Source organism: Monodon monoceros, unplaced genomic scaffold, assembly GCF_005190385.1.
Source record: "Monodon monoceros isolate NGI ecotype Baffin Bay Population unplaced genomic scaffold, NGI_Narwhal_1 Super_Scaffold_18, whole genome shotgun sequence".
Lineage (NCBI taxonomy): Eukaryota > Metazoa > Chordata > Mammalia > Artiodactyla > Monodontidae > Monodon > Monodon monoceros.
Window position 1 is genome coordinate 152076873 of NW_021703774.1, and position 27116 is coordinate 152103988.

Genomic DNA, 27116 nt, shown 5'->3' on the forward strand with positions numbered 1-27116 from the left:
CTAGGGAGAACTCCATCCTCATTATTATTGTTGTTATTAGCAGCCTGGGGGCGGGTTCCTGCAACCGGCCTCCCCAGCGGTTTCCTGTCGGGGAGCAGACGGCCCCTCAGGCCTCGGCCCCACCCCACCCCTCCTCCCTGCAGCCCTCCTCTCCCCTTCCTCTCCCGGCCCTTTTCCTCCCCGCCTCCCCGCCCCGCCCCGCCCAGTCCCTCCTCTTTCCTCGGAGGAAACTTTCCGCCGGCTGGTCCATCGGCCCTTGTCCGGCCCGCGCTGCCGCGGCCTGGGATCCGAGCCGGGCGGGCAGGTGACCGGGACCGGACGGGGCGGGAGCGGCCGGGCCCCGGGTGTCTGCGGCCGCCGGACGCGCCGGGGCCGGGCAGCGGGGAAGCGGGGCGCTGACGGTGAGTGAGCCCGGGCCTCCGGGCCCGGGGGTCCCCGCCGGGCGGGCGGGATGGGAGCGGGAGGCGGCTTCCCTTCCCGGAGCCCGCCCAGGGAGTAAGGAAGGCGCCCGCGTCTCTCTCCTCCATCCCGATTCCCGGACGGCGAAAGCGGGCCTCGTTTGGGGAACCCACCAGGGGACGGAGCCTCCTGCGGCTCACTCCCCCGACCCTCAGGTGTTGGGGCGTCTGCGCCCAGGGGAAGGGTCCCCCAGCCAGGGCCCAGGTCGGCAACGAAGTTAGGAAGCCGCTCTCTCCAGGGTGGAGCCTGGCTGGGGCTGCCCTTTCAGGGAGCAGAGCTGCCCCGAGGAGAAAGCGGGGTCAGGGTCGGCTCCAGAGGGGGAGAAGGGTCTGACCTTGCTGACCTCGCAGGCTGACAGGGGAGCTGCCCCCCCAGAGAAGCATGGATGCCCCCCGAAGGGACATGGAGTTGCTCAGCAACAGCCTGGCGGCCTACGCACACATCCGCGGTGAGGGCAGACCCCGGGACCTGGACCCCTCCCTGCCTCCTCAGGCCCCACTCCACCCCTTCCCTCCCCTCCTCCACGCCCCTGCCACTGTAACCACCCTTAGCCAGTCACTTACTCCCAAACCGCCCCCCACTCCCCCGACTTCACGATGGCGGCTACCTAAGGTCCCTCAAATAGAGGGTATTGTCCTTGCCCCCCAAACTTAGAACCTGGAGTCTTTTGGAGATGGGATGACTCCCACGCGCCAGGCCCCCTCCGTGACTTCTGCCCTCTGACCCCCAGCTAACCCCGAGAGCTTCGGCCTCTACTTCGTGCTGGGTGTCTGCTTTGGCCTGCTGCTCACCCTGTGCCTACTAGTCATCAGCATCTCCTGCGCACCCCGCCCGCGGCCCCGAGGCCCCACTCCGCGCCGGGACCCCCGCAGCAGCACCCTGGAGGCCGAGGACGACGACGACGATGACGATGAGGATACGGTGACTCGGCCGGGCCCCGAGGTGTCCGCGGAGCCCGACGGGCCCCTGAGCGTCAACGTCTTCACTTCGGCCGAGGAGCTGGAGCGGGCGCAGCGGCTAGAGGAGCGGGAACGGATCCTGCGGGAGATCTGGCGCACTGGACAGCCAGACCTGCTGGGCACCGGCACGCTGGGGCCCAGCCCCACGGGCACGGGCACCCTGGGCCGCATGCACTATTACTGACCGGCCCCCAGAGCGTACTGGATATGCACAGGGGCTTCGAGCTGCCCCAGGACCTTTGGACTGCCCCTGCCCACGGTGCTATGGAGGCCCCGCCCCCACGGCTCCCCTGGTGCTGTTGGGCCTGGATTCCCGTCCCCTGGGAGACACCCTTCCCCCGTCCAGCCAGAAGGCCCTGGGGGTAGGGCAGGACACAGGGTCCCCATCCCCTCTCTGGGGGACGGTTAAGAGGTGACGTGACCAATGAAAGCTGCATTCTCAGTGACTCAGTCTCCCTCTGTTATCCTTCCCCCTAATGACTCCCAAGCTCTTGCCATGCAGGGGGCCCCAGGGCTGAGACCCCTTTACCAGGCTGACCACCTCCTTCCACCCACCCGACGCCTCAGCACACATGCTTGCGTTCAATTCACACATGGCAAAAACACACTCCTGCACCCACACTCCACCGCCTCACCACAGACGCACACACAAAAATCAACAGCATTCCTTACAAATGCATTCCTTACCGGCAAACGCCCGGGTACACGTTGCCCCTGTCCCTACAAATGCCCTAGGTTTATGCATCATTGCAATCACACACACACACGCGCGCGCACGCACACAAGGCCTCGGAACCCTAACCTTGACGCTAAGGCGCTATTAGCCCCAATGTAACCTGGGGTGCCTGAGCTGGCCTGTGGAGTTCGTGTGTCACTGCGTTCCAGAGCGGACAGTGAAGGCAACTGGGAGGGTTCCGGGCTGGAGAGCCGGCCCGCCCGGCCCCTCCCCTGGCGCACAGCTGGATTCTGGAATCCGGCCCCCGGGCAGAGGCCCGACCCCTCCTGGGCCCCTCCTGCCGGCCATTTCTCCAGCGCGGGGACTAGCGTCCGAAGGAGACACCCTCCCCCCTCGCCATCCGGTGGATAAAAATAGCCATGCGCAGGCCTTGGGAACGGTAATGGAAGCCACATGTTGGCCAGATGTGCCCAGGAGCGGCTGCCAGGAAAGCGGAGGGACCGGAGCGCGGAACGCCAGCCCCGCCCCGCCGCGCAGACCCCGCCCTGCAGGGACCAGGGAGGCGTGGCGCGCGTACACGGCAGAGTTTACTTTCTTGCGTTTCCCAAAATCGTGTGCAAGGACGTGGGTGGCCGGAGCCCGACTTCGCTCCAGGTCCCGCCGTAGTCCCTCCCGGGCCCACCCTCAGTGCGTCTGCGTCTGCGCCTGCGCGTGGATGGAGCCCAGGTTCCGGGACTCCTGGGTCCTCCGTGTCATCTGAACCTAGTGGAGAGAGGGCGTCTGGGGAGTGCCAGCCGCCCACCCCCACCCCACCCCCGCCCCGCAGGGGACCCGCACCCCGCCCACCTCCAGCAACACGCGCTTCTCTCTCGCGCTCTTCAGCTCCTCCCAGATGTCAGTCAGCTTCTTTCTGCGGACGCGAGACCGAGGGGAAGGGGTGGGCCGGGCAGGCCTAGGGCCCGCACCCCTCTCCTCCCCTCCCCGCACCCTTCCCCACTTACTCCAGCTGCACCCCCATCAGCTCCAGCGACCTCCTTAAAGCCTCCACCTCGTCCTTTATCCTCATGTCGTCTCTGTCACTTTTGCTATCTGTGAGATTTTGCGGGGCCGAGGGGTGGAGGGTGAGAGTCATTTGGGGCTCTGGAGTCAGCACGATAGGATGTGGATTCTTCTGAGCAGGGGATACCTCTTCGGGGGACACCTCCTCTTTGGGGGTAGCCTCATCCTTCTCTGGTGCCTCCTCCAGGAGAGTGGTAGCCTCTTCCTGGAGGTAGGCCTTCTCAAGGGCAGGCATAGACCCTGACTTGGACTTGGACTCGGACTGGAGAGGGGAGCTGTCCGTCTTATCCGGGGGACGTTTCACCGTGCAGAGGGGATGCTCCTCTGGCACGTGAACCTCCTCTTGGGATTGAGCCTCACTGGCCCCAAGAGACCTGGCGTTTAGCAGGGCTTCCTCCGGAGAGAAGTGATGGAACTGAGTGTTGTCTCGGGTGGAGGTCTCTTCAGAGAGCACCTGTTTGGTGGTCAAGACCTTTCCTAGGGTGTGGGCCTCGTCCCCAGGAGGGGCCATCTCTGGACCAGGTGGGACTTCTGGGACCGGGACCTCATGCACAGAAAAGACCCTGTCTGGTCTGGGGGCTTTGTCCTCCAGAGTTGGGGTCTCCTCTAGGATAGGGACCTTATCTGAAGTTAGGGATTCCTCTGGAGTGGGGGCCTTATCTGGAGACAAGGTCTTCTCCGGGCTGCGGGCATTGTCCAGAGATGAGGTCTTCTCTGGGCTGCCGGCCTTATCCGGAGATGGGGTCTTCTCTAGGCTGGGGGTCTTGCCCAGAGTTGGGGTTTTATTCACACAAGGGGCCTTTGTAAGGCTGCTCTGCTCTTCGCCCTGTGGGGATGGGGGTGAGGTCTCAGCCGAGGGCTGGGTACCTTGACAGTTTGAGTCTGGTTCCCCTTGGCCTGGGATCCTTCACACCACACCCCTGAGAACCGGACTCTGCCCAAGATTCCCACTGTCCCACCACGTCTTAGGCCTCTCACCTGACCAGCTGCAGTGTTGCTGTGAAGCCTGGGTTTGGGCTCGCTTTCTGCCACTCTGGCCTGGACACCCACTGAGGAGACTGCTGCTGGAGCCTGTGAGAGCAGACCCTCAGGAGCCCGGGCCTACTTGGACCCCAAGCCTCTCCCCATCTCTGTCCCTCAGCACAACACCCCAGGCCTCACCCCACTCACTGCAGTTTCGGGAAGGGCGCTTCTGACTGTCTCCGCTGGGTGTCCAAGATGGCCTGAAACATTTCTCCATCAGAACCGGGGATGGGGGCAGGGAGCAGCATTTCTTCTGTACCCTCCTCTTTCCCCCTCCGCCACCCTGCTCCTTACTTGGCTTTGCTTGGCCCAGTCGGGGCTGTCACCAGCTTCTTGACCGTAGGGAGGGCTGTTCTGGGCATCATCTTTTTGGGTTCCTTAATAGGAGCTGGGAGGGGAGAGGGGAGTGGGGCATTTGTTCACTCATCCCTTCATCTAAGAGTCGCTGTGCTGTGCGCAGGGGACTAGTGACAGGAGATGAATTACATTTGACCCTGCCTCCCGGGAGCTCTGGGGACATTGACCATGGGAGCACCCCAAAGAGGCGTCAGGGAAGGCTTCGTGGGGAGATGGCTCCAAATCCTGCCAGTTTTTAATCCATGCTTTTCAAAGACTTGTACTCGGCTTAGTGCCCATGGCTGGTTCAGACTCTTCTCCTTCCTGGACCAAGGCAACATCCTTCCCCCTTCCAGTCCACACTCCCTTCTCTGTCTTCTCTATCACATCTACTCCCTAAGAGATCTCACCCAGTCTTACGGGTTTTATTGTCATCAATAAGCCAACAACTCCTAAATTTTCATCTCTAGCCCCTTCCTCTTCTCTGAACTCCAGACTCATACCCGACAGCCCTCTCAATATTTCCACTTAACTTAGCATCACACACTTACCATAGCCAGAACTAAACTCTTGCTTCCCAACCTCCTTGCCCTCAGAATCTGCCCCTCTCCCACTGCTCCCCATCTCGCCCACTCACTCAGACGACAAAGTGAGGAGTCCTCCCTGACGCCTTTATTTCCGTATGCTGCACGTGCAAACCATCAGTAAGTCCTGTCTGCTCTAAACACATCCTGAATCCAGCCACTCATCCCCACCTCCACCACTAAGCACTCTAGATTGAGTCACACCGTCTTCACTAGGACTGTCGCAGCAGCCTCCAACCTGGGCTTGGGCTGCACCCACCCTGCTTATGGTGTGCTCTCCCCACAGCAGCCAGAATGAGCTCATGTTCTACTGGGGAAGCAGACATAAACAAAGGGAGTAAACGATGTAGTGTGTTAGGGATTTATTAGTAGTACAGAGGACGAATAAGCAGGGGAATGTATGATTTTAAATGAGATGGTCCTGAGAAGGCGACATCAGAGTGAGCATCTGAAGGCAGTCACACAAGTGACATTCATATCCACGGACACAGGAACAGCTACTCTGGCACACGCACACATGCTGAAATTGACTTGCACACACAATATCACACACAGATACAAACAAAATCCCCTGACTGTGGGTCGCAGTGGGCGAGAGCATGGATCCTATAGCCAGACAGCAGACTTGGAATTCCTGCTCTATTACTCACCAGTTGTGTGAGAACTTGGTTGGTAATTTAACCTTTCTGTGCCCTCATGTCCTCATCCATAAAACATGGATAACAAGAATACACATCCTGTAGGGTTGTTGTGAGGTTTGAGTGACTTAATCCACGTGAGGTGCTTAGCGTCTGCCATATAGTCAAAGCTCAGTAAATGTTAACTTTGACTCCTGCTTCTTGTAGTGTGGCTGATCAGGTGCTCTGTGGGGGCCTCCCACTAGAGAGCAATTACATCCTGCTTAGAATACAATTTTAAGTTACTGTTGGACATAAAAGAGGTAGGAGAAGCCCACAAAAAGGGAGGAAGGAACTGGGGCCAGAAAGGAAGTGAGAGGGCAGCACGACTTTGTGGCTACAGAGCCTGGGGCCAGTGATGAGGAGCAAGTGCCCCATGTTCTGCTCCTTTGGCTCATCACAGGCCCAGAGCTCGGTAGCCAGACAGCAGCGAGAGCCTTGCACCACCTTCTTCCAGACGGCGGAAGTGGTCTCCAGTGGTTGCTGCCCTCTGGCTACTAGCAGAAGTAAAAGCGAGTCCTCGCTGGAAGAAGTTTTCCCCTACAGAGGTGTACAGAACTCCCCCACACTGAGATCATACACAAAGATCCTAAAACACGCGAGAGGGCAGGCCACTGAGAGCAGGAGTCAGCAGACGCAACACACAGCAGATACTGGAAGTGTCAGGAAAAGAACACAGCATAGCTACATATAGTATATTTGAAGAAATAAAGGATGAGCATGCAACAAAAGGACCATTAGGAATAAACAGGAAGATTTTGCAGGGAAAAAAAAAAAAAGAATTCTGTACTACTAGAGATGATAAATAGCATATATGAAATAAAATGCAATGTGTAGGTTAAACAGCAGATTAAACCCAGATAAAAATCTAGAGAGAGAATTAGTAAACTAGAAGTAGAATGAGACGAGGAGTGAAAATTTGAAAGCCATGTTCAAAGGAAGAGGTAATAGAAGCAGGGTTTGACTATGGCCGAGTGAGGTAGGTGGTGGTTAAATACTCTCTCCACACAGCAACTATAAAGCTGGATAAAAATGGCAAAACAACCAGTTCAGTGCTCAAAGACATAAAATAATTGGAGAAGCACTTGTGCTTGACAGTGTTCTTGCCTGCTCCCATCCCTCCCCCACCCCCTACTGCCTTGGTCCATGTGGATGTTCTGCAGGGTGGGATAGGTGGAGGATGAACAGCTTTACTGCCATGGTTGAAGAGAACTCAATCAATATGGGGTGCAACCTTGGATTTGGCATTGGTTTCATTGATATGACACCAAAAGCACAAGCAACCAAAGAAAAAATAGGTCAGTGGGACTTCATCAAAATTTTAAACTTTTGCGCACAAAGGACACCATCAAGAAAGTGAAAAGACAACCCAAAGAACGGGGAAAAATATTAGCAAATCATACATATGATAAGGGCCTTTTATCTAGAAAATATAAAGAACTCCAACAACTCAACAGTAAAAAGTCAACCCAATTAAAAAATGGGCAAAGGACTCAGATTTTTTCAACATCATTAGCTATCAAAGAAATGCAAAGCAAAACCACAATGAGATAGCATTTCATACCCACTAGGATGGTTACAATCAAAAGACAGATAACAACAAGTACTGGTGTGAATGCGGAGAAACTGGAGCCCTCGTACACTGTTGGTGGGAATATAAAATGGTGCAACCACTTTGGAAAACAGTCTGCCAGTCCTTCCCAAAGTTAAACCAGACTTATCATATCACCTAGCAATTCCTTTCATAGGTATATACCCAAGAGAAATGGAAACACGTCCACATAAAATCTTGTACACTAATAAAGTTCATAGCCAAAAAGTAGAAACAATCCAAATATCCATCAATAAATGAATGGAAAAAGTGATACAATAGAATATTACTGGGCAATAAAAAGGAATGAAGTACAACACATACTACAAAATGGATAAACCCTGAAAACATTATTTGACGTGAAAGAAGCCCATTAAGAAGACCATATATTGTATGATATCATGTATATGAAATGTAGGCAGATCTATCAAGACAAAGTAGATTAGTGGTTGTCTTGGGATGAGGAGGGGAGAATGGGGAGGCTGGTGGGGTAATGGCTAAAGGGTACAGTGGGTGACGAAAACATGCTAAAATTGATTGTGGTGGTGTTGCACAACTATGACTCTACTAAACACCACCGAACTGTACATTTAAATGAGTGAATTGTATGGTATGTCAAGATAGCTCAATAAAGCTGTTAACCCCCATTCCCCAAAAAAGGTGGCAGGCCAGATTTGGCCCACAGACCATAATTTGCTAACTCTTAACCTAAACACCCCAATAAAAGGCAGAGATTGTCAAACTGAATGAAAAAAGCAAGATCCAGCTATACACTGTGGACAACAGATTCAAAGACACAAATAGGTTGACAGTAAAAGATTGGAGAAAGATATATCACATAAATAGTAACTATAATAATAACCATATATTAATATCAGACAAAACAAATTTCAAGAGGAGAAAAATTACTGAAGACAAAGAGGGAGAGTTTATAATGATAAACAGGTAAGTACATCAGGAAGAGATAACAATGACAAATATACATGTGCCTAACAACAAAGCCTCAAAATATATAAAGCAAACACTGACAGAACTGAAAGGAGAAATAATTCAAAAATAATAGTTGGAGATTTTGTTCAGGAGAAAGGTTAAGACTTTGAATTTAGACTTGTTAAGTTAAATATACATGGTAAATTTCAAGAGCAACCACTAAAATAATAAAAATAAAGTGTACTAATTCTAAATTAATGAAAAAAGTGAAATAAGAAAAAAAGGAGAAAATAAACATTTAAAAATATTGTAAAATAATTATGATTAATATAGTCTAAACTCATCAACTTATCACCAAAGAAAAAGACTGACAAACTAGAGTAAAAAAACAAAGGTGAGAGGGCAGACAGCAGAAGCAAGAAGAACTACAATCCCGCAGCCTGTGGAACAAAAACCACATTCACAGAAAGACAGACAAGATGAAAAGGCAGAGGGCTATGTACCAGATGAAGGAACAAGATAAAACCCCAGAAAAACAACTAAATGAAGTGGAGATAGGCAACCTTCCAGAAAAAGAATTCGGAATAATGATAGTGAAGATGATCCAGGACCTCGGAAAAAGAATGGAGGCAAAGATCGAGAAGATGCAAGAAACGTTTAACAAAGACCTAGAAGAATTAAAGAACAAACAAACAGAGATGAACAATACAATAACTGACATGAAAACCACAATAGAAGGAATCAACAGCAGAATAACTGAGGCAGAAGAACGGATAAGTGACCTGGAAGAAAGAATGGTGGAATTCACTGCTGTGGAACAGAATAAAGAAAAAAGAATGAAAAGAAATGAAGACAGCCTAAGAGACCTCTGGGACAACATTAAATGCAACAACATTCACATTATAGGGGTCCCAGAAGGAGAAGAGACAGAGGAAGGACCCAAGAAAATATTTGAAGAGATTACAGTTGAAAACTTCCCTAATGTGGGAAAGGAAATAGCCACCCAAGTCCAGGAAGCACAGCGAGTCCCATACAGGAGAAATCCAAGGAGAAACACGCCAAGACACATAGTAATCAAATTGGCAAAAATTAAAGACAAAGAAAAATTACTGAAAGCAGCAGGGGAAAAACGACAAATAACATACATATGGGAACTCCCATAAGGTTAACAGCTGATTTCTCAGCAGAAACTCTACAAGCCAGAAGGGAGTGGCATGATATACTTAAAGTGATGAAAGGGAAGAACTTAGAACCAAGATTACTCTACCTGGCAAGGATCTCATTCAGATTCAATGGAGAAATCAAAAGCTTTACAGACAAGCAAAGGCTAAGAGAATTCAGCAGCACCAAACCAGCTCTACAGCAAATGCTAAAGGAATTTCTCTAAGTGGGAAACACAAGAGAAGAAAAGGACCTACAAAAACAAACCCAAAATAATTAAGAAAATGGTCATAGGAACATACATATCAATAATTACCTTAAACGTGAATAGATTAAATGCTCCAACCAAAAGACAAAGGCTCACTGAATGGATACAAAAACAAGAACCATATATATGCTGTCTACAAGAGACCCACTTCAGACCTAGGGACACATACAGAATGAAAGTGAGGGGATGTAAAAAGATATTCCATGCAAATGGAAAACAAAAGAAAGCTGGAGTAGCAATACTCATATCAGATAAAATAGACTTTAAAATAAAGAATGTTACAAGAGACAAGGAAGGACACTACATAATGATCAAGGGATCAATCCAAGAAGAAGATATAACAATTATAAATATATATGCACCCAACATAGGAGCACCTCAATACATAAGGCAACTGCTAACAGCTATAAAAGAGGAAATTGACAGTAACACAATAATAGTGGGGGACTTTAACACCGCACTTACACCAATGGACAGATCATCCAAAATGAAAATAAATAAGGAAACAGAAGCTTTAAATGACACAATAGACCAGATAGATTTAATTGATATTTATAGGACATTCCATCCAAAAACAGCATATTACACTTTCTTCTCAAGTGCGCACGGAACATTCTCCAGGATAGATCACATCTTGGGTCACAAATCAAGCCTCAGTAAATTTAAGAAAATTGAAATCATGTCAAGCATCTTTTCTGACCACAACGCTATGAAATTAGAAATGAATTACAGGAAAAGAAAACATAGGGCTTCCCTGGTGGCTCAGTGGTTGAGAATCCACCTGCCAATGCAGGGGACACGGGTTCAAGCCCTGGTCCGGGAAGATCCCACATGCCGCGGAGCAACTAAGCCCAAGCACCACAACTACTGAGCCCGCACACCGCAACTAGTGAAGACTGTGCACCTAGAGCCCGTGCTCCACAACAAGAGAAGCCACCACAATGGGAAACCCGCTCTCCACAACTAGAGAAAGCCTGTGTGCAGCAATAAAGACCTGACGCAGCCATAAATAAAATAAATAAATTTAAAAAACACACAAAAAACACAAACACCTGGAGGCTAAACAATACATTACTAAATAACCAAGAGATCACTGAAGAAATCAAAGAGGAAATCAAAAAATACCTAGAGATAAATGACAATGAAAACATGATGATCCAAAACCTATGGGATGCAGCAAAAGCAGTTCTAAGAGGGAAGTTTATAGCTATACAAGCCTACCTCAAGAAACAAGAAAAATCTCAAATAAACAATCTAACCTTACACCTAAAGTAACTAGAGGAAGAAGAACAAACAAAATCCAAAGTTAGCAGAAGGAAAGAAATCATAAAGATCAGAGCAGAAATAAATGAAATAGAAACAAAGAAAACAATAGCAAAGATCAATAAAACTAAAAGCTGCTTCTTTGAGAAGGTAAACAAAATTGATAAACCATTAGCCAGACTCATCAAGAAAAAGAGGGAGACGACTCAAATCAATAAAATTAGAAATGAAAAAGGAGAAGTTACAACAGACACCGCAGAAATACAAAGCATCCTAAGAGACTACTACAAGCAACTCTATGCCAATAAAATGGACAACCTGGAAGAAATGGACAAATTCTTAGAAAGGTATAACCTTCCAAGACTGAACCAGGAAGAAATAGAAAATATGAACAGACCAATCACAAGTAATGAAATTGAAACTGTGAACAAAAATCTTCCAACAAACAAAAGTCCAGGACTAGATGGCTTCACAGGCAAATTCTATCAAACATTTAGAGAAGAGCTAACACCCATCCTTCTCAAACTCTTCCAAAAAATTGCAGAGGAAGGAACACTCCCAAACTCATTCTACGAGGCCACCATCACCCTGATACCAAAACCAGACAAAGATACTACAAAAAAAGAAAATTACAGGGCTTCCCTGGTGGCGCAGTGGTTGAGAGTCCGCCTGCCGATGCAGGGGACACGGGTTCGTGCCCTGGTCCGGGAAGATCCCACATGCCGCGGAGCAGCTGGGCCCGTGAGCCATGGCTGCTGAGTCTGCGCGTCCGGAGCCTGTGCTCGGCAACGGGAGAGGCCACAGCAGTGAGAGCCCCGTGTACCGCAAAAAAAAAAAAAAAAAGGAAAAGAAAATTACAGACCAATATCACTGATGAATATAGATGCAAAAATCCTCAACAAAACACTAGCAAACAGAATCCAACAACACATTAAAAGGATCATACACCATGATCAAGTGGGATTTATCCCAGGGATGCAAGAATTCTTCAATGTACACAAATCAATGTGATACACCATATTAACAAATTGAAGAATAAAAACCATATGATCATCTCAATAGATGCAGAAAAAGCTTTTGGCAAAATTCAACACCCATTTATGATAAAAACTCTCCAGAAAGTGGGCATAGAGGGAACCTACCTTAACATAATAAAGGCCATATATGACAAGCCCACAGCAAACATTTCTCAATGGTGAAAAACTGAAAGCATTTCCTCTAAGACCAGGAACAAGACAAAGATGTCCATTCTCACCACTATTATTCAACATAGATTTGGAAGTCCTAGCTACGGCAATCAGAGAAGAAAAAGAAATAAAATGAATACAAATTGGAAAAGAAGAAGTAAAACTGGCATTGTTTGCAGGTGACATGATACTATACATAGAGAATCCTAAAAATGCCACCAGAAAACTACTAGAGCTAATCAATGAATTTGGTAAAGTTGCAGGATACAAAATTAATGCACAGAAATCTCTTGCATTCCTATACACTAATGATGAAAAATCTGAACGAGAAATTAAGGAAACACTCTCATTTACCATTGCAACAAAAAGAATAAAATATCTAGGAATAAACCTACCTAGGGAGACAAAAGACCTGTATGCAGAAAACTATAAGACACTGATGAAAGAAATTAAAGATGATACCAACAGATGGAGAGATATACCATGTTCTTGGATTGGAAGAATCGATATTGTGAAAATGCCTATACTACCCAAAGCAATGTACAGATTCAATGCAATCCCTATCAAACTACCAACGGCATTTTTTATGGAACTAGAACAAAAAGTCTTAAAATTTGTATGGAGACACAAAAGACCCCGAATAGCCAAAGCAGTCTTGAGGGGAAAAAATGGAGCTGGAGGAATCAGACTCCCTGACTTCAGACTGCACTACAGAGCTACAGTAATCAAGACAATATGGTACTGGCACAAAAACAGAGATACAGATCAATGGAACAGGATAGAAAGCCCAGAGATAAACCCACGCACCTATGGTCAAGTAATCTATGACAAAGGAGGCAAGGATATACAATGGAGAAAAGACAGTCTCTTCAATAAGTGGTGCTGGGAAAACTGGACAGTTACATGTAAAAGAAGGAAATTACAACACCCCCTAACACCATACACAAAAATAAACTCAAAATGGATTAGAGACCTAAATGTAAGAGCGGACACTGTAAAACTCTTAGAGGAAAACATAGGAACAACATTCTTTGACATAAATCGCAGCAAGATCTTTTTTGATCCACCTCCTACAGTAATGGAAATAAAAACAAAAATAAACAAATGGGGCCTAATGAAACTTCAAAGCTTTTGCACAGCAAAGGAAACGAAAAACAAGACGAAAAGACAACCCTCAGAATGGGAGAAAATATTTGCAAACGGATCAACGGACAAAGGATTATCTCCAAAATATATAAACAGCTCATGCAGCTCAATATTAAAGAAACAAACAACCCAATCCAAAAATGGGCAGAAGACCTAAATAGACATTTCTCCAAAGAAGACATACAGATGGCCAAGAAGCACATGAAAAGCTGCTCAACATCACTAATTATTAGAGAAATGCAAATCAAAACTACAATGAGGTAACACCTCACACCAGTTACAATGGGAATCATCAGAAAATCCACAAACAATAAATGCTGGAGAGAGTGTGGAGAAAAGGGAACCCTCTTGCACTGTTGGTGGGAATGTAAATTGATACAGCCACTATGGAGAACAGTATGGAGGTTCCTTAAAAAAACTAAAAATAGAATTACCATATGATCCAGCAATCCCACTACTGGGCATATACCCTGAGAAAACCATAATTCAAAAAGACACATGCACCCCAATGTTCACTGCAGCACTATTTACAAGAGCCAGGTCATGGAAGCAACCTAAATGCCCATCGACAGACGAATGGATAAAGACGTGGCACATATATACAATGGAATATTACTCAGCCATAAAAAGGAACGAAATTGGGTCATTTGTTGAGATGTGGATGGATCTAGAGACTGTCATACAGAGTGAAGTAAGTCAGAAAGAGAAAAACAAATATCATATATTAACGCATATTTGTGGAATCTAGAAAAATGGTACAGATGAACCCGTTTGCAAGGCAGAGAAAGAGATACAGATGTAGAAAACAAACGTATGGACACCAAGGGGGGAAAGGAGGGGGTGGGATGAATTGGGAGAATGGGATTAACATATATACACTAATATGTATAAAATAGAGAACTAATGAGAACCTTCTGTATAGCACAGGGAACTCTAGTTCACTTCGCTGTACAGTAGAAACTAACACAACATTGTAAAACAACTATACCCCAATTTAAAAAAATATATATATATATTAAAAACACTATGCACTTTAAAAAAAAAAGCAAGAAAGAGAGAGAGAGAAAGAGAGAGGGAAAGAGAGAGAGAGGGAGAGAGGGAGGGAAGGGAGGGAGGGAGGGAGGGAGGGAGGCAGGGAGGAAGGAAGAAAGAAAGAATTTTAGCCAGAAGCCAGACTTGCTTATAACTATAGAGAAATTGAAGTAGTTTAAAATCTTCCCATAATGGAAGAAAAGAGGACCAGATGAATGTACAAGTAAGTTTTACCAGCTTTCAAGGAAAGATGATTCCCATCTTATGTAAGATCTAAAAGATATTTTAAAAACAAAAAAACATATTCCTTAACTCATTCATGGGGCCAGTATAATACTGATAATCAGATGAGGACAGTAAAAACAAATGCAAAAATCTGAAGGAAAAGAAAAAAAACTGGGAAGGTATCCCAACAGTATATGAAAAAATAATAAACCATGACCAATTTGAATTTATCCCAGGAATACAAGGGTGGCTTAATATTAGAAAATTCTACAAATATCTTTATTACATTGACAGAGTAAAGAAGAAAACCTATATCATAATTTCAAAAGATTCATATAAACAATTTGAGAAAATTCGACATCCATTCTTTTTTTTTGCGGTACGCGGCCCTCTCACTGTTGTGGCCTCTCCCATTGCGGAGCACAGGCTCTGGACGCGCAGGCTCAGCGGCCATGGCTCACGGCCCAGCCGCTCCGCAGCATGTGGGAACTTCCTGGACCGGGGCACGAACCTGTGTCCCCTGCATTGACAGGCGGACTCTCAACCACTGCGCCACCAGGGAAGCCCTTGACACCCATTCTTGATAAAATTTCTAAGCAAAAGAAACAGAAAGACCTTCCTTAACCAGACAAAAATATACCTACAAAAGATCTAAGCAAACAACATTGTTAAAGGGAAAAAGTTTGAAGCATTCCATTTAAAATCAGGAGCATGGTAATGATGTTCAGCATCACTATTTCTATTCAATATTGTATTGCGATCCTAGCCACTAGAGTAAAACAAGAAAATGAAATTAAAAGATATAAGATGTGGAAAGGAGAGAGCCAAACTGTCATTACTCACAGATTAAATGACTGTCTTCATAGAAAACCTGTTAAGGATTTACAGATAAATTACTGAAATTATCAGCACCATGGCTGGCTATAAAATCAATATACAAAAATCAGTGCATTTCTATAGTCCTGTAAAAATAATAAAAAGGATATCTAATTTTTAAAATGACAGAATAAAACTACATGCAGAAATAATAAATGGTGCTAGAACAAGTGACTGTCCATATGGAAAAAAGTATAATTAGATCACTCATTAAAATCAATGCTGCAAAAAAAAAAAAAAAAAAAAATCAATGCTGCATAGATAAAAGCATTTAAAAATGAAAAGCAACACTTTAAAAGTTTTAAAGAAAATATAAGTGGACTGTTTTTCTGAATTTGGGGCAGGAAGGATTACTTAAACAAGAAAAAACCTGCTAACTATTAAAGATAAGATTGATATGTTTGCATTAAAATTAACTCCTAGATAAATATTGTATGTTATCACTTATATGTGCTTATCACTTATATGTAGGATCTAAAAAACAAAACAAACAAATGAATATAACAAAATAGAAACAGACTCATAGACATAGAGAACAAACTAGTGGTTACCTGTGGGGAGAGGGGAAGTGGGTGGGGCAAGACAGGGGTAGGGGATTAAAAGGTACAAACTACTCTGTGTAAAATAATTAATGGGAATTCCCTGGCAGTCCAGTGGTTAGGACTTGGTGCTTTCACTGCCGTGGTCCTGGGTTCAATCCCTGGTCAGGGATCCCACGTAAAAATAAATTTTAAAAAATAAACAAACAAATAAATAAGCTGGGAAATAAATAAATAAATAAGGTGGGAATATAAGTTGGTACAACCACTATGGAGGACAGTATGGAGGTTCCTTAAAAAACTAAAAATAGAACTACCATATATTCCACCAATCCCACTCCTGGGCATATATCTGGAGAAAACCATAATTCAAAAAGATACCTGCACCCCAATGTTCACTGCAGCACTATTTACAATAGCCAGGACATGGAGACAACCTAAATGTCCATCGACAGAGGAACAGATAGAGAAGATGTGGTACATATATACAATGGAATATTACTCAGCCATAAAAAAGAATGAAATAATGCCATTTGCAGCAACATGGGTGGACATTTATCACACTAAATGAAGTAAGTCAAAGAGAGAAAGACAAATGTCATATGGTATCACTAATATGTGGAATCTAATTTTTTAAAATGATATATAAATAAATAAATAAGCTACAAGGATTTATTGTACAGCACAGGGAATATAGCCAATATTTTGCAATAACTTTAAATGGAGTATAAGCTGTAAAAATTTTGAATCACTATGTTGTACACCTGAAACTAATATAATATTGTAAATCAACTACACTTCAAAAAAATTTTTTTAATTTAGAACTCCTATTCATCAAAAACCTCATTAAAAAAAAGAAGAAAAGCCACAAACTGAAAGTATCTATAACATGTATAACACGTAATTCAGAATATATAAAGAACTTCAACAATTATTACTAACCAGGGAAATACAAATGAAGTCCGCAATGAGATGCTATTTTGTGCTAGATTCACGAAAATAATGAAATCTGGTAATACCAAGTGTTGAAGAGGATTTGCATCAGTTTGGTCTCTTATACACCAATGGTGTAGTGGTAAAAGTGTACAATCCCTTTGGAAACCAATGTGACTTGACCTCATAAAAGCTGAACACTTACATACCCTACACTCTAGCAGTGCCACTCCTAGGACTATATCCTAGAGGAACATTATACCTGCACACCGGAAGATAGGCACATGATAGTGTTTATGGCAGCACTACTTGTGATAGTAAATACTACAGCCCTGCTGCTTCTGGTTCCAGCCTTGCAACCTCATCACAGCCCTCCTAGCCCCTCTTGTCTTTACTACTCAGCTCCTGCAACAGGAGTCCTGCTGCCAGAGGCTGGGCAAGTCCCTGAAAACACACACCATATCCAGAGAGCAGCTCCCAGGGGACTGAAGGCTTGAGGCAGACCTGGGGCCAGCAGTGGCTACTGGTTTATATTGGAAAGATAAAGGAGGTTTTCTGTTTCCTGTTTTATAAATGTACATTTTTCACTTGGTATCTTATCAAATGTTTGTGTTTAAAACATATTAAACAATCTAGTATTGCCGTTTTCTACTTGGCTTTAGCAAACAACAATAAATGAATTAAAAAATAAAATGAAATAAAAATAAAAACTAGAAACAACGAAAATGTCCAACATCAGGAATAGACCAGATACATAATTTGCGTTCAGTCCCACAAGGAATAGTATACAGCAGAGAAAAAGAAATGAACCGCCTCTACACACAACATGGATGAATCTCAGAAACATAATGTTGATTGGAAACAGCAAGTCCCAGAAGACCATAAACATATGATGCCATTTTTATAGACCTCAAAAACAAACAAAAATAAATTAGGCACATACCAAAGTGAGTACCTTTAAAAACTCAAGGGAATTATTCAAAATTCAGGGTAGTGGTTAGGGTTACCTTTGATGTGGGGGAAGTAGCAGAAGGGAAAGAGAGGAGCACACAAACCACTAGCAATTTCTAGTTCTTGGGTTTGGGTGACAGACCATGGGCACTCATTATTAACTTTGAAAACACATATATTATATATAGTTTTTGATTACGTGAAATATTACATTAAAACATAAATTAAAGACACATCCCACGAATATAGCGATACATAAACAGAACTATTCACTGACACACTTAATAGATACATGAACACACAGTCTCAAAGACCCAGATACACTGATCCATACATTTCCTTACAAAATGAAACAAACCTAAACACATTCATTCATGAGAATGACAGCCACATTCTCTGGAAAGAAGAACAGGAACATACTAACACACACAAAGTGACACATTCCTAACACTGACCACATACATTCCTACCAGTCCCATGGGGAGGTACCTCCTAAGAGGGTGTACTGGACCACTGGGAAACTATGGGTGCTTATGAGCAACTGGACTGGTGGATCGTCTCTCAGAGATCACCCCCCCAATCCCAGGCTCCCCGGGCACCCACCTGATTCCCGGGATACCACTTTCCGTGGGACCAGCTTCTTGATCTACGCAGAAAAGAAGTGCCAGAATCTGAAGAGGAGCCCTCACATTTCTAGGTCCACCCTCATTTGTGGGTGGCCCTCCAGCTGTGTCCCGTGAGAGCCACAACCCCCAACTTTGTCCAGAGTAGCCCGCCCCTTGCCACCTGAGTGCCTGGCTTCATACTCACCGGGGGTGGTGGGAGCACAGAGTTATCTGGGAAAAGTCCTCTTCTGCCTGGAGACTCTCCTTCCCACCAGCCCTTATCCTCTGTGGTCTGGGAGAGCAAGATGCCGTGGGGAGGTGAGCCAGATCCCCACGCTCCTTCTTTCCCCAAGCCCACCCTTCTCAACACCCCCGTCCCTGTGCCCTCCCCTGCCCTGTGCCTTTCACACCTTCCTCAGTACTTTCACCTCGTCCCCCCTCCGCAGCGCCAACTCGTCTGGGGCGTCGGGATGGTAGTCAAACAGGACCCTGTAGGTCTCAGGGTGGGAGACTGAAGGGAGGTCAGTTCACTGAAGCCAAACTTCCTCCCCAAACCATTCATCGGCTCCCTCCTCCATCAGTCTAGCTGGGTCCCCCCTCCCCCCAAGTCAGAGTGGCTTGGGGAGGAGGATTTGAAGGACCCTTTGGCTGGGTGCTCACCTGTCCGCAGGTAGTCTGGAGGGCTGTCATAGGTCAGGCTGCTCAGCTAGTGGGGGAAGGGCGAGGAACAAGCTGAGCCCCCCAACACCCCCGCCCCTCCCAGCCAAGATGAACTCACCACGTCTTTGCCCACTCCACCCAATTTACCTTGGGAGCCCGCTGGGGACCAAGGCTGATTGAAGGCATGTCTGGGTTACCAAGGCCTGGTGGGGGGATAGTGAGGTTAGGGGCTGGTGCTAATTCAGTTTAGGTCATGGGAGAGGTCAAAGGGGTGATGGGGCAAGATGTGTGGATCACACGTTCAGGCCACTGGGGAGGGTCACTGAAGATTGTAGAGTCTGGTCACAGGGGTTCACGGGGTCACAGGGTCCAGGTCTCACTTGGGGGCCCACTGTCCAGCAACTCCACAAAGTTGGATGGGAAGGCTCCCAGCTGCCCGTTCTTCTTCCCCAGCCACCAGCCGTCCTCAATCTGGGGAGGGGGGAGGACGAAGGGGCATCTGGTTCTGCCCCAAGGGGCTCCCTAGGCATCTTAAACCCTGGTTCACCCCCCTCTCCCGATTCTGCCCGATGACCCCTCTCCTCTCTTGCTCCCCCACTTGCCCATTTCTGTGCCCCTCATCAGTCCCATCATCCACACCCTCACTGCACCCATGTCCCCTCATCCGGAGACATACTCCATCATCTCCCCCCAAACCTTCTCATTATCTCATCCCCTCACCTCCTTTATCACTTCCACAATCTCCCCAGCTTGCAGCTTCCGCTCGTCAGCCTGCTCCGGGCTGTAGCTGAAGTTCACTTTGCACTATCTTCGGTGGCCCGGAGATTCGACCTGGGTGACCTGGGGTCTGACGAGAGGGAGGTCTCTGGAGCCTCGAGCCCCAGTCCTCTGAGGGGGGCAGGGGCGGGCCGCGAGCGCCCCCTTGTACCTCCAGGCCCCGCCCCAGGGCGGAGCATTGTACTCGAGAACCAATCACGGGACGCACAGAGGCCACGCAGTCCCGCCCAGAGCCGCGCCCGTCTCGGCGAGCTGGGAAGACCTGGGGTGGGGGTGGGGGGGAGCTGCGCGCGCTCGCCCACCGCCCTGGCTCTCACCTCGGCGGCGCGCACAGCGCGGTCTCGGCGCCTCCCCCGAGCCGCGGAGAGTCTCAGGGATCTCCTACGAATGAGCGCACGGGCAGGGGGGCTCTCAGCTCCCGGGGGCGCGCGCTGAGAGCCACCCCAACCCCCGCCCGACCTCCGGCCCGGCCTCACCTGCACCAGGCACTCGGGGAAGAGGCCACAACGGCCCCCCAGCTCTCCACGCAGCCAGCCCCGTGCGGGCCCATTGCACACCTGCCGGACCACGTCCCCGTGCGCCAGGCTCAGCTCGTCCTTTTTCTGCGCGCTGTATCCGGCCAGGACCAGCACCTCTGCGGGCGGAGGATGGCGCTGGCACGCGGCTCAGAAGAGCCCATTCAGGGCCGACTGGCCATGGCGCGAGTCCCAGGCCCCGTGTGGACAGCGGGAGAGCGGGGTGGTGGTGTAGGCTTTTATCGCTATTTCCACTCAGTTGCATAGAAGAGCTACCCCAAACCCTCTGCACCTACCTATGGCTTCCGGGGCGCCTTCCGGAGCCGAGCAAGAAGGATGGTGCAGTCGCGTTCGCAGCCGATACTGGGTCCAGGTAGGGTGGGACAAGCAGCGAGATTGTGAAGCCAAGGAGGCGGAGACGCGAGCCGATAGGTCGGGCTCCAAGTGCAAGGAGTGCGTATGGGAGTGGGGGCGGCCCAGTTCGGCAAATTCGGTCCCCAGACCAGGAGTGAGGACTCCGGGATCTCTGGCCAGTGCTGGGGTCACAGCTCCCCGACATGATCTTGTCTGCCTAGCCACCTAAGTTTCAGTCTAGCCACCTTCCCTCCTTCTCCCAGCCTTGGCCCTGAGGCTCCCACCCACCATTACTGGCCTACCCTCTCCGGGCTGACAAGCTTTTAGCTGCAGGGGAGGTGGGAAGAGGCACATACCAGCAGGCAGCAAACGCTCTCGGGCGGGTCCTGGGTGGACGGGGTGGTTGCTCTGTGCGCACAAACCTATTGCTGCTTTCCCTGGGAGGCATATTCCTCCCTGGACCCCCTTCAAGGGAAGAGGAAGAGCACAAAAACCCTTTCTTCAGGCCAAGGGGGCCTCATTTGGTTTCAGAAAACATGCCCGGATTTTCCCAGGGAGAAGACAGGAAGAAGGGAACTTCAGGAGCTTGCAAGGCTCCTGCTCTCCTGCAGCCAAGGCCAACGATGGCAAAGGCTGAAGGTTAGTGCCAGTCCCACGTGGGCTAGGTTAACTTTCAGGTCATCTTCCTGCTTAGTGGCGAACGTAGAAAGCCGAACCCGAGCCCTGCAACCACTTCATCTGTTGCTACCCCGGGTTAATGGAGACTCTTCACTGCAGCATGGAGCCCACTTTTGTGCTGCATTGAACAGCAGCTGGAGTGACTTAAGTAGCTTTATGAAAAGATATTATTTTTCAAAAAATCTGTGAGCCTCAAGAAAAAAAGAAAGCCGAGCCTGTTATCCACACCCCTTGACCCCTGCCCCACCACTTTGGAAGCCAAAGTTCTTGCTTATGACACCAGAGTGAAAAAATCTGGTTCTCCTAGGGTGTCCAAGGTACAGGATATGAAGCAAAATCACTGGAAAGGGAAAGAGGAGCTATAACCCAACGCAGGATTGGCTGAGGTCCTCCTAGAACAACCAAATGCGGAGCTGGAGAGGATGGAGCTGAGCAACAGTCTGGGCCCAGCCCCCCCCCAGACACCTGGTTTTTCAGGTTCCCTGAAGCTGCTATGGGAGACACCCCCCGCCCCAACACACACACTCAGGGTGACAATGACCAGAGCCCATTTACATCTGCCACTTCATTTATTTTTTTATTTGCAGGAGGAGTTGAAACAAATTTTAAGGGTATTTTCATTTTTTTTTTCCCTAAACATGAATCATTCAAGTAAAACCAACTTAACTATAGAAATGTAGCAAAGTAAGGGGAAAGTAGCATAACAACCCAAGAGGCAAAGGTTGGAGGGGGGGAAGAGGTGGGTGCAGTCCGCATATAACATATGCATAAATGCCATATGATTCACCTGCTCAGGACCGCCTCCCCAGAAGGCAAGCACAAGGACCCATTTTAAGAGGATGTTTTCCCCCCAAACATCTGAGAATGTTTCAACTTAAAGCTTAAGGTTAAAAAAAGAAAAAAAAAAAAAAACCCCCACAAACCACCCAGCCATAACCACCTTCCTTAATCGATCATAGGAGTTTCTTTTCATTTTATAAAAAGATTAATAAAAAATATTGAAAAAATTATTTTCTCATCTTATATTTGTAAAGATAATAGAAGTCAGAAGTTTCTTAGAAAACAGACCAGAAACTGCCACATCCAGTTTCCACCCCTGTTGCTGAGAGGATCAGCAGGACTAGAAAGTTCGGGATACTGGAGCTGCTGGTGGAGAAGGGGAAGCCCAGCCCAGAAGAAATCAGAAAATATTGGCGGGGAGGGGAGGTGCGCACATGGGGTGTGGTTAGGAACAACACCATGTGATACATGGCTGCGCAGAAAAGGGGAACACAAGGTGGTCAGAAAGGCCTTGAACTCCTCCTCGACATACAAAACCAACTTTTACAAAGATTCAAGCAGTTTGGTCCCAAACTGAGGTGAACACTTCAATGTTTATTCACATGCTTTGTTTTCTCTTTTAAGAATCAAAGTTGCCCAAATTAAATCTTTCCGCTAATGTTACTATATATGCCTAAAAAAAAAAGGGGGGGGGGCTTTTAAAATCAGGATAAGGGAGAAGAGATTGAAAATCATCAAATTAGTCCTCTTAGCTCCAAATGAAATGAAATGAAGAATAAAACTGTTGGTTTCTAATAGGGAACAAACCAAAATCCAAGTATCGCTCTGCCCTCCCTACCCCAGCCCCACCCCACACAGCAACAAATGAGAACCACACAGCTAAAGCCCAACATGGTGTGTTCTGCTCAAGAGCTGGGCCTGACCCCAGGCCCCACAGCCGGCTGCCTCTGGCGGGACACAGCGCCAGGGATGCTTTCGGCTGTAGTAGGAGTTCTGCATGGCTGGTGGGGGGTAGGGGTGGGATTTTCAGAATCTTCTCGAGGCTCCTCTGTTTAGCTCCTCACCAGCCATCTTCCCAGCGCCTCTCTCCCTTGGGCAGGGGCTCCCATCAAGGTGGCCTCTACTCAGCTGTAGGCTGTAAATTGTCCTTCTCTTCTCGGTTCTCTGTCCCACTCTCGTCGTCTTCGATCTCCCCTTCCTCCCCACTGAACTTGTCGTGGGCCCATTTGGGGCTGGTGCTGGATTTCCGGAACATGAACCGGCCCCGACCCCGAGGAAAGGCTCCTCGGCCCCGGCCCCGGCTCACCCACTTCTCACTGCCTTCACCTTCACGGTCATCATGCTGAAAGGAAAGAAGACTGCCATCAATGCCAGAGTGAACAAGAGTAGCCAGAACCCTCTCCTCTGAACCCACCCAAATATGACTTTCTCAAGTGAACCTATGCCCTGTTTCCCCCTCTAAAAATGCCACTGATTCAGATCTAAGAGAATACTCAGTTGGGTTCCTTGAATTCTAAGGCAGTAGTTTAGGCATTATAATAATGATGATGATGATAAAATCTTCACTCAAAGACCTTTTCCTGCATCATCTCATTTAATCCTCACATCTACCCTACCCTATCATTATCACCCTCCACTACACAGATGAGAAAACAGGCAGAGGAACTTTAAGTAACTCCATATTATTTAGAACACTGTCTCTCAAAGAGTGGGTTTGAGAAAGCAAATCACCCCTAAACGTGAAACTATGATCTGAGTTGTCAGGATGGTAAGAGATGAAGCAACACAGAACACACACATAGTTGGGACTCTAGCTCTCCCCAACCCTCCCCCTCAGCCAAGAACAGGCCGTGAGACCAAGGGAAAATGATCTGCTCATGGTCTCAGACCAGTTATTGGCAAAGGCAGGACCAGAACCCAGCCTCCCGTCTTGTACCCCTCCCCTCTTTAGTTTTATGCAAGAAGGCAGTGTGGCAGAGTAGAAAAAACAAAACCTACAACTCAAACAATCCCTGGTCTGATGATCACATGAGAAGAGAAGAAGGGATCCAGTGAAAAAGAATGAAATGACAAAGCATTTTGAAAAGTCACTGTTACCTATCAGCCCCATGGCTTCAAAGAGTCTAAATCCTCCACCCACACAAGTAGTGCCTTAGGCCCCTGAGGGGTTAGCTCAGCTAAAGGGCCAGCTGCTTATTCACTAGCCTAAATGAATCAGGCTGGCAATGCTCCTTCAGGGGACAGATGGGGCAGGGAAAGGGGCTTTGTGTGGCCTTTAATCCTTCCCTTAAGCAGCCCCACTCCAGTACCTATCCTGGGCCCAGGCAACATTTCCCTAGATATAGGTTCAAGGGTCCTCTAGGAGTCCCAAAGTAGCTACCAGCAGCCCTAGAAAAGTGAAGTTGGCTATACACAGTGATTTACACAGCAACCTGTTTCCTAGCTTCCTGTTTCCATGCCAGTCCTCAGGGGTGATGAAGAGACTCAGCTGCAAGCTGACCTTGGTTACAACACTCAAGAGTCACGTCTGCTTGGATCTGAGCCTGCTGTTGAGCAAAGCCAAAAGAGCTCTCTCACTGGCCAGGTAATTCAGCTTAGAAGAGCCCTAACCTGAGAGGCAGAGAGGCTCAGATGGTGCCTGGTACCTGACAATGACCAACAGCTTAGAAGAGAGAAGCCCCAGTGGCGTTTCATTTTGGAGGCAGGTCCCCTTCCGCAAAAAGAGATCCTGAGCTGTCTTTCCTGTCAATCTTGTGCTGGGGAGCGACAGGGTGGAACTGCAGCCTCAGGGGAAGGTTATGGTTCTATCCCTTGCATAAAGGCTGGAGGGAGGCTTAGGTTAGGGTAGGTGAGCAGTAAAACAATTTCACAGACTAAAAAGGCAAGAGGAACCTTTCCCCGCTTACCCTGGGATCCATAAACGTCTTAGATAGCGCTCTCAAGGTCAGGACTACCTCTCTAGAGAACTCATCTTGCCAGCACTATGCCATCCCACAAGTACGCATGTACCCAGTGCAGCGCCTGCACACATATTTAATCACAGTTCTGGAAAGACCAATTAAGGCCTCTGTATCAGCTACTGTGTGTGCCAAAGGCCCCCGGCCCTTCCTGGTTGTCCCCAGACACATACCAAGTAATACTTCTTGCTTTTGGGTGTGTACTCGGGGTCCCATTCCTCCTCACGGTTTCTCTTTTGAAAATCGTTGTTGCTGCTGCTGCTGTTGTTACCAGAGTAGTTGCCTCTGCCCCAGCCTCTTCCTCTGGCTCGAAATTGCTGTGGCAATAAACAGGGGAAAGGAACAAAGGGACCATGTAAGGAATGGAGAAAAACAATTCCTTGCCTTCTATTCAAACACTTTTCTGGCACAAAACAGACAACTGTCCTCCAGTCAATATGCTGGTCAACTGGTTTCTAGTCATTCCCTTTCCATTCATCTCAAGTCTACAGCCTAGACAGAGGACAAAATGGCATAAGGGCCTCCCTACACACAACAGGAGTCAAGACAAGTGAGGAAGTTCGGAAGAGAAGCCCTAAGAGACTTTCTGGCTAAGTGATTATGAACAGGAAACAAACAAACAAAAACACTAAAAATGGAAAGCCTGGGGATTGGGAAACCACAGATTCTAGGGTCTTTAGACTGAATTACTTGTATCAAGGGCAACAAAATTAGTATTCTGATAAGAACATAATTAGAATTGGTGGGAGTAAGGGCTTAGAGAAAGGGAGAGGGGGCAGGGTCTTACAAAGGTCCCTCGAGCTCTGCCTCCTCTGTCACTTGGACCCACAAAGTCTTTGGTCCCCAGTCTTGATTTGTCAAAGCCCGTGGTACTCTCCTCTCTCTCCTCTGTCTCTTCAGTGTACTCTTCCGCTTTGTAGGAGTGGGATGACTGGGAGGAAGAGGATGATGACCTGGACCGGTCTCGTGCTCTCCGGTGCTTCCTTTGAAAATAGAAGAGGCAGGGAGATCAGTAAGCCTCTAGGGTACAGCCTTTGGCTGGGAGCTCATGGATAAGCAGCACAGGGCAATCAGGAGTGTGTCTGTGATGAAAACACTGAAGGCTAGTAACCTGAAAAACGAACTCACCCCCAACATACACACCCAGGGAACCTGGGGAGCTTCCTCCCAATTCTGTCAGTCATGCTGAGTGACATATCTATGTCCGAGCCTGTGATGAACATGGGACATACACAGAAGGAGCAACAAAACATAGTCTGTGGCCTCTGGCAGCTCAGTCTAATACATGTGCACGAATCAGAAAGGCAGAAGGAAACTAACATTGTATTGAAAGTCACGGAGTATCTGGTACCAGGACAGGCTTTATATATTACCATCTGTTTCGGCTTTACATTAGGTCTATTTCTCATAAGAAGAACACTACCTGTCTTGGGACAGTGCTCTAAAGACTGAAAAAACAATGTGCTTAACTAAAAACTCTACACTGACACAGCAGGCATGTAGTAAATGGCAATTATGATCATTCAGTATTATTTCCCTCATTTTATAGATAGGAAGTTCAGGTGACAGAGCTGAGTAGGCCTGGATTCAAACCTGGCTCCGACTAATTATACCACTACTCCACAAACCACCTCCCCACTTTCCAGTGAGCTCAAACAGCTTCTGTCATTAAGCACAGGATTTGTCGAAACTCTCCTCAGAGTTATTTCCCATCCTTCCCTTCACCTGGGGGAAATTACAGACTAGGGCAAATCAGACTAATATGATGAGTCACGGTCTGTGTACTGGAGGTCGGGGCCAGTCCGCCATGTGGTGCTGGAGAAGGGCACCAACCACGTCTAAGGTGGCAGAAAGGCTGGCTCCCAGGAGTAGAGGAGGACTTACAGGGAGAAGCCAGCCTGTGTCAGTAACCGAT

At 47.5% G+C, this 27116-nt stretch overlaps 3 protein-coding genes across 8 annotated transcripts in view; 1 reads left to right on the plus strand and 2 right to left on the minus strand.

Moving 5' to 3' along the window:
* Positions 1-212: 212 nt before the first annotated feature.
* Positions 213-1864, plus strand: EVA1B (eva-1 homolog B). Its single transcript, XM_029227258.1, has 3 exons — positions 213-401; positions 810-907; positions 1190-1864. The coding sequence occupies exons 2-3, from the start codon at positions 841-843 to the stop codon at positions 1600-1602; spliced, it is 480 nt and encodes a 159-aa protein (XP_029083091.1). The 5' UTR covers positions 213-401; positions 810-840; the 3' UTR covers positions 1603-1864.
* Positions 1865-2537: 673 nt separating this feature from the next.
* On the minus strand, positions 2538-23243 carry SH3D21 (SH3 domain containing 21). Its single transcript, XM_029227023.1, is given in 19 exon segments — positions 2538-2856; positions 2941-3004; positions 3096-3979; positions 4132-4144; positions 4146-4224; positions 4324-4376; positions 4471-4564; positions 18479-18521; positions 18686-18772; positions 18891-18991; positions 19141-19186; positions 19288-19343; positions 19521-19611; positions 19861-19980; positions 20069-20182; positions 20185-20298; positions 20394-20551; positions 20729-20968; positions 23168-23243. Coding segments are annotated over 19 exon segments (2511 nt in total). The 3' UTR covers positions 2538-2778.
* THRAP3 (thyroid hormone receptor associated protein 3) overlaps positions 22015-27116 on the minus strand; it is a 74005-nt gene continuing 68903 nt past the window's right edge. For all 6 annotated transcript variants that reach the window (XM_029230911.1, XM_029230912.1, XM_029230915.1 and 3 more), the window contains 3 exons: positions 25989-26184; positions 25375-25518; positions 22015-23586 (listed from right to left, as the gene is read on the minus strand). In XM_029230911.1, coding sequence (XP_029086744.1) covers positions 23365-23586; positions 25375-25518; positions 25989-26184 — 562 coding nt within the window. In that variant the 3' untranslated portion in view covers positions 22015-23364. The remainder of the gene's footprint in view (positions 23587-25374; positions 25519-25988; positions 26185-27116) is intronic.

Excerpts from the sequence above, each read along its gene's own strand:
- EVA1B (XM_029227258.1), top strand. The coding sequence starts at position 841 with ATGGATGCCCCCCGAAGGGACATGGAGTTGCTCAGCAACAGCCTGGCG. Across the intron at positions 908-1,189 it reads GGCCTACGCACACATCCGCG|CTAACCCCGAGAGCTTCGGC; the intron begins GTGAGGGCAGAC and ends TCTGACCCCCAG.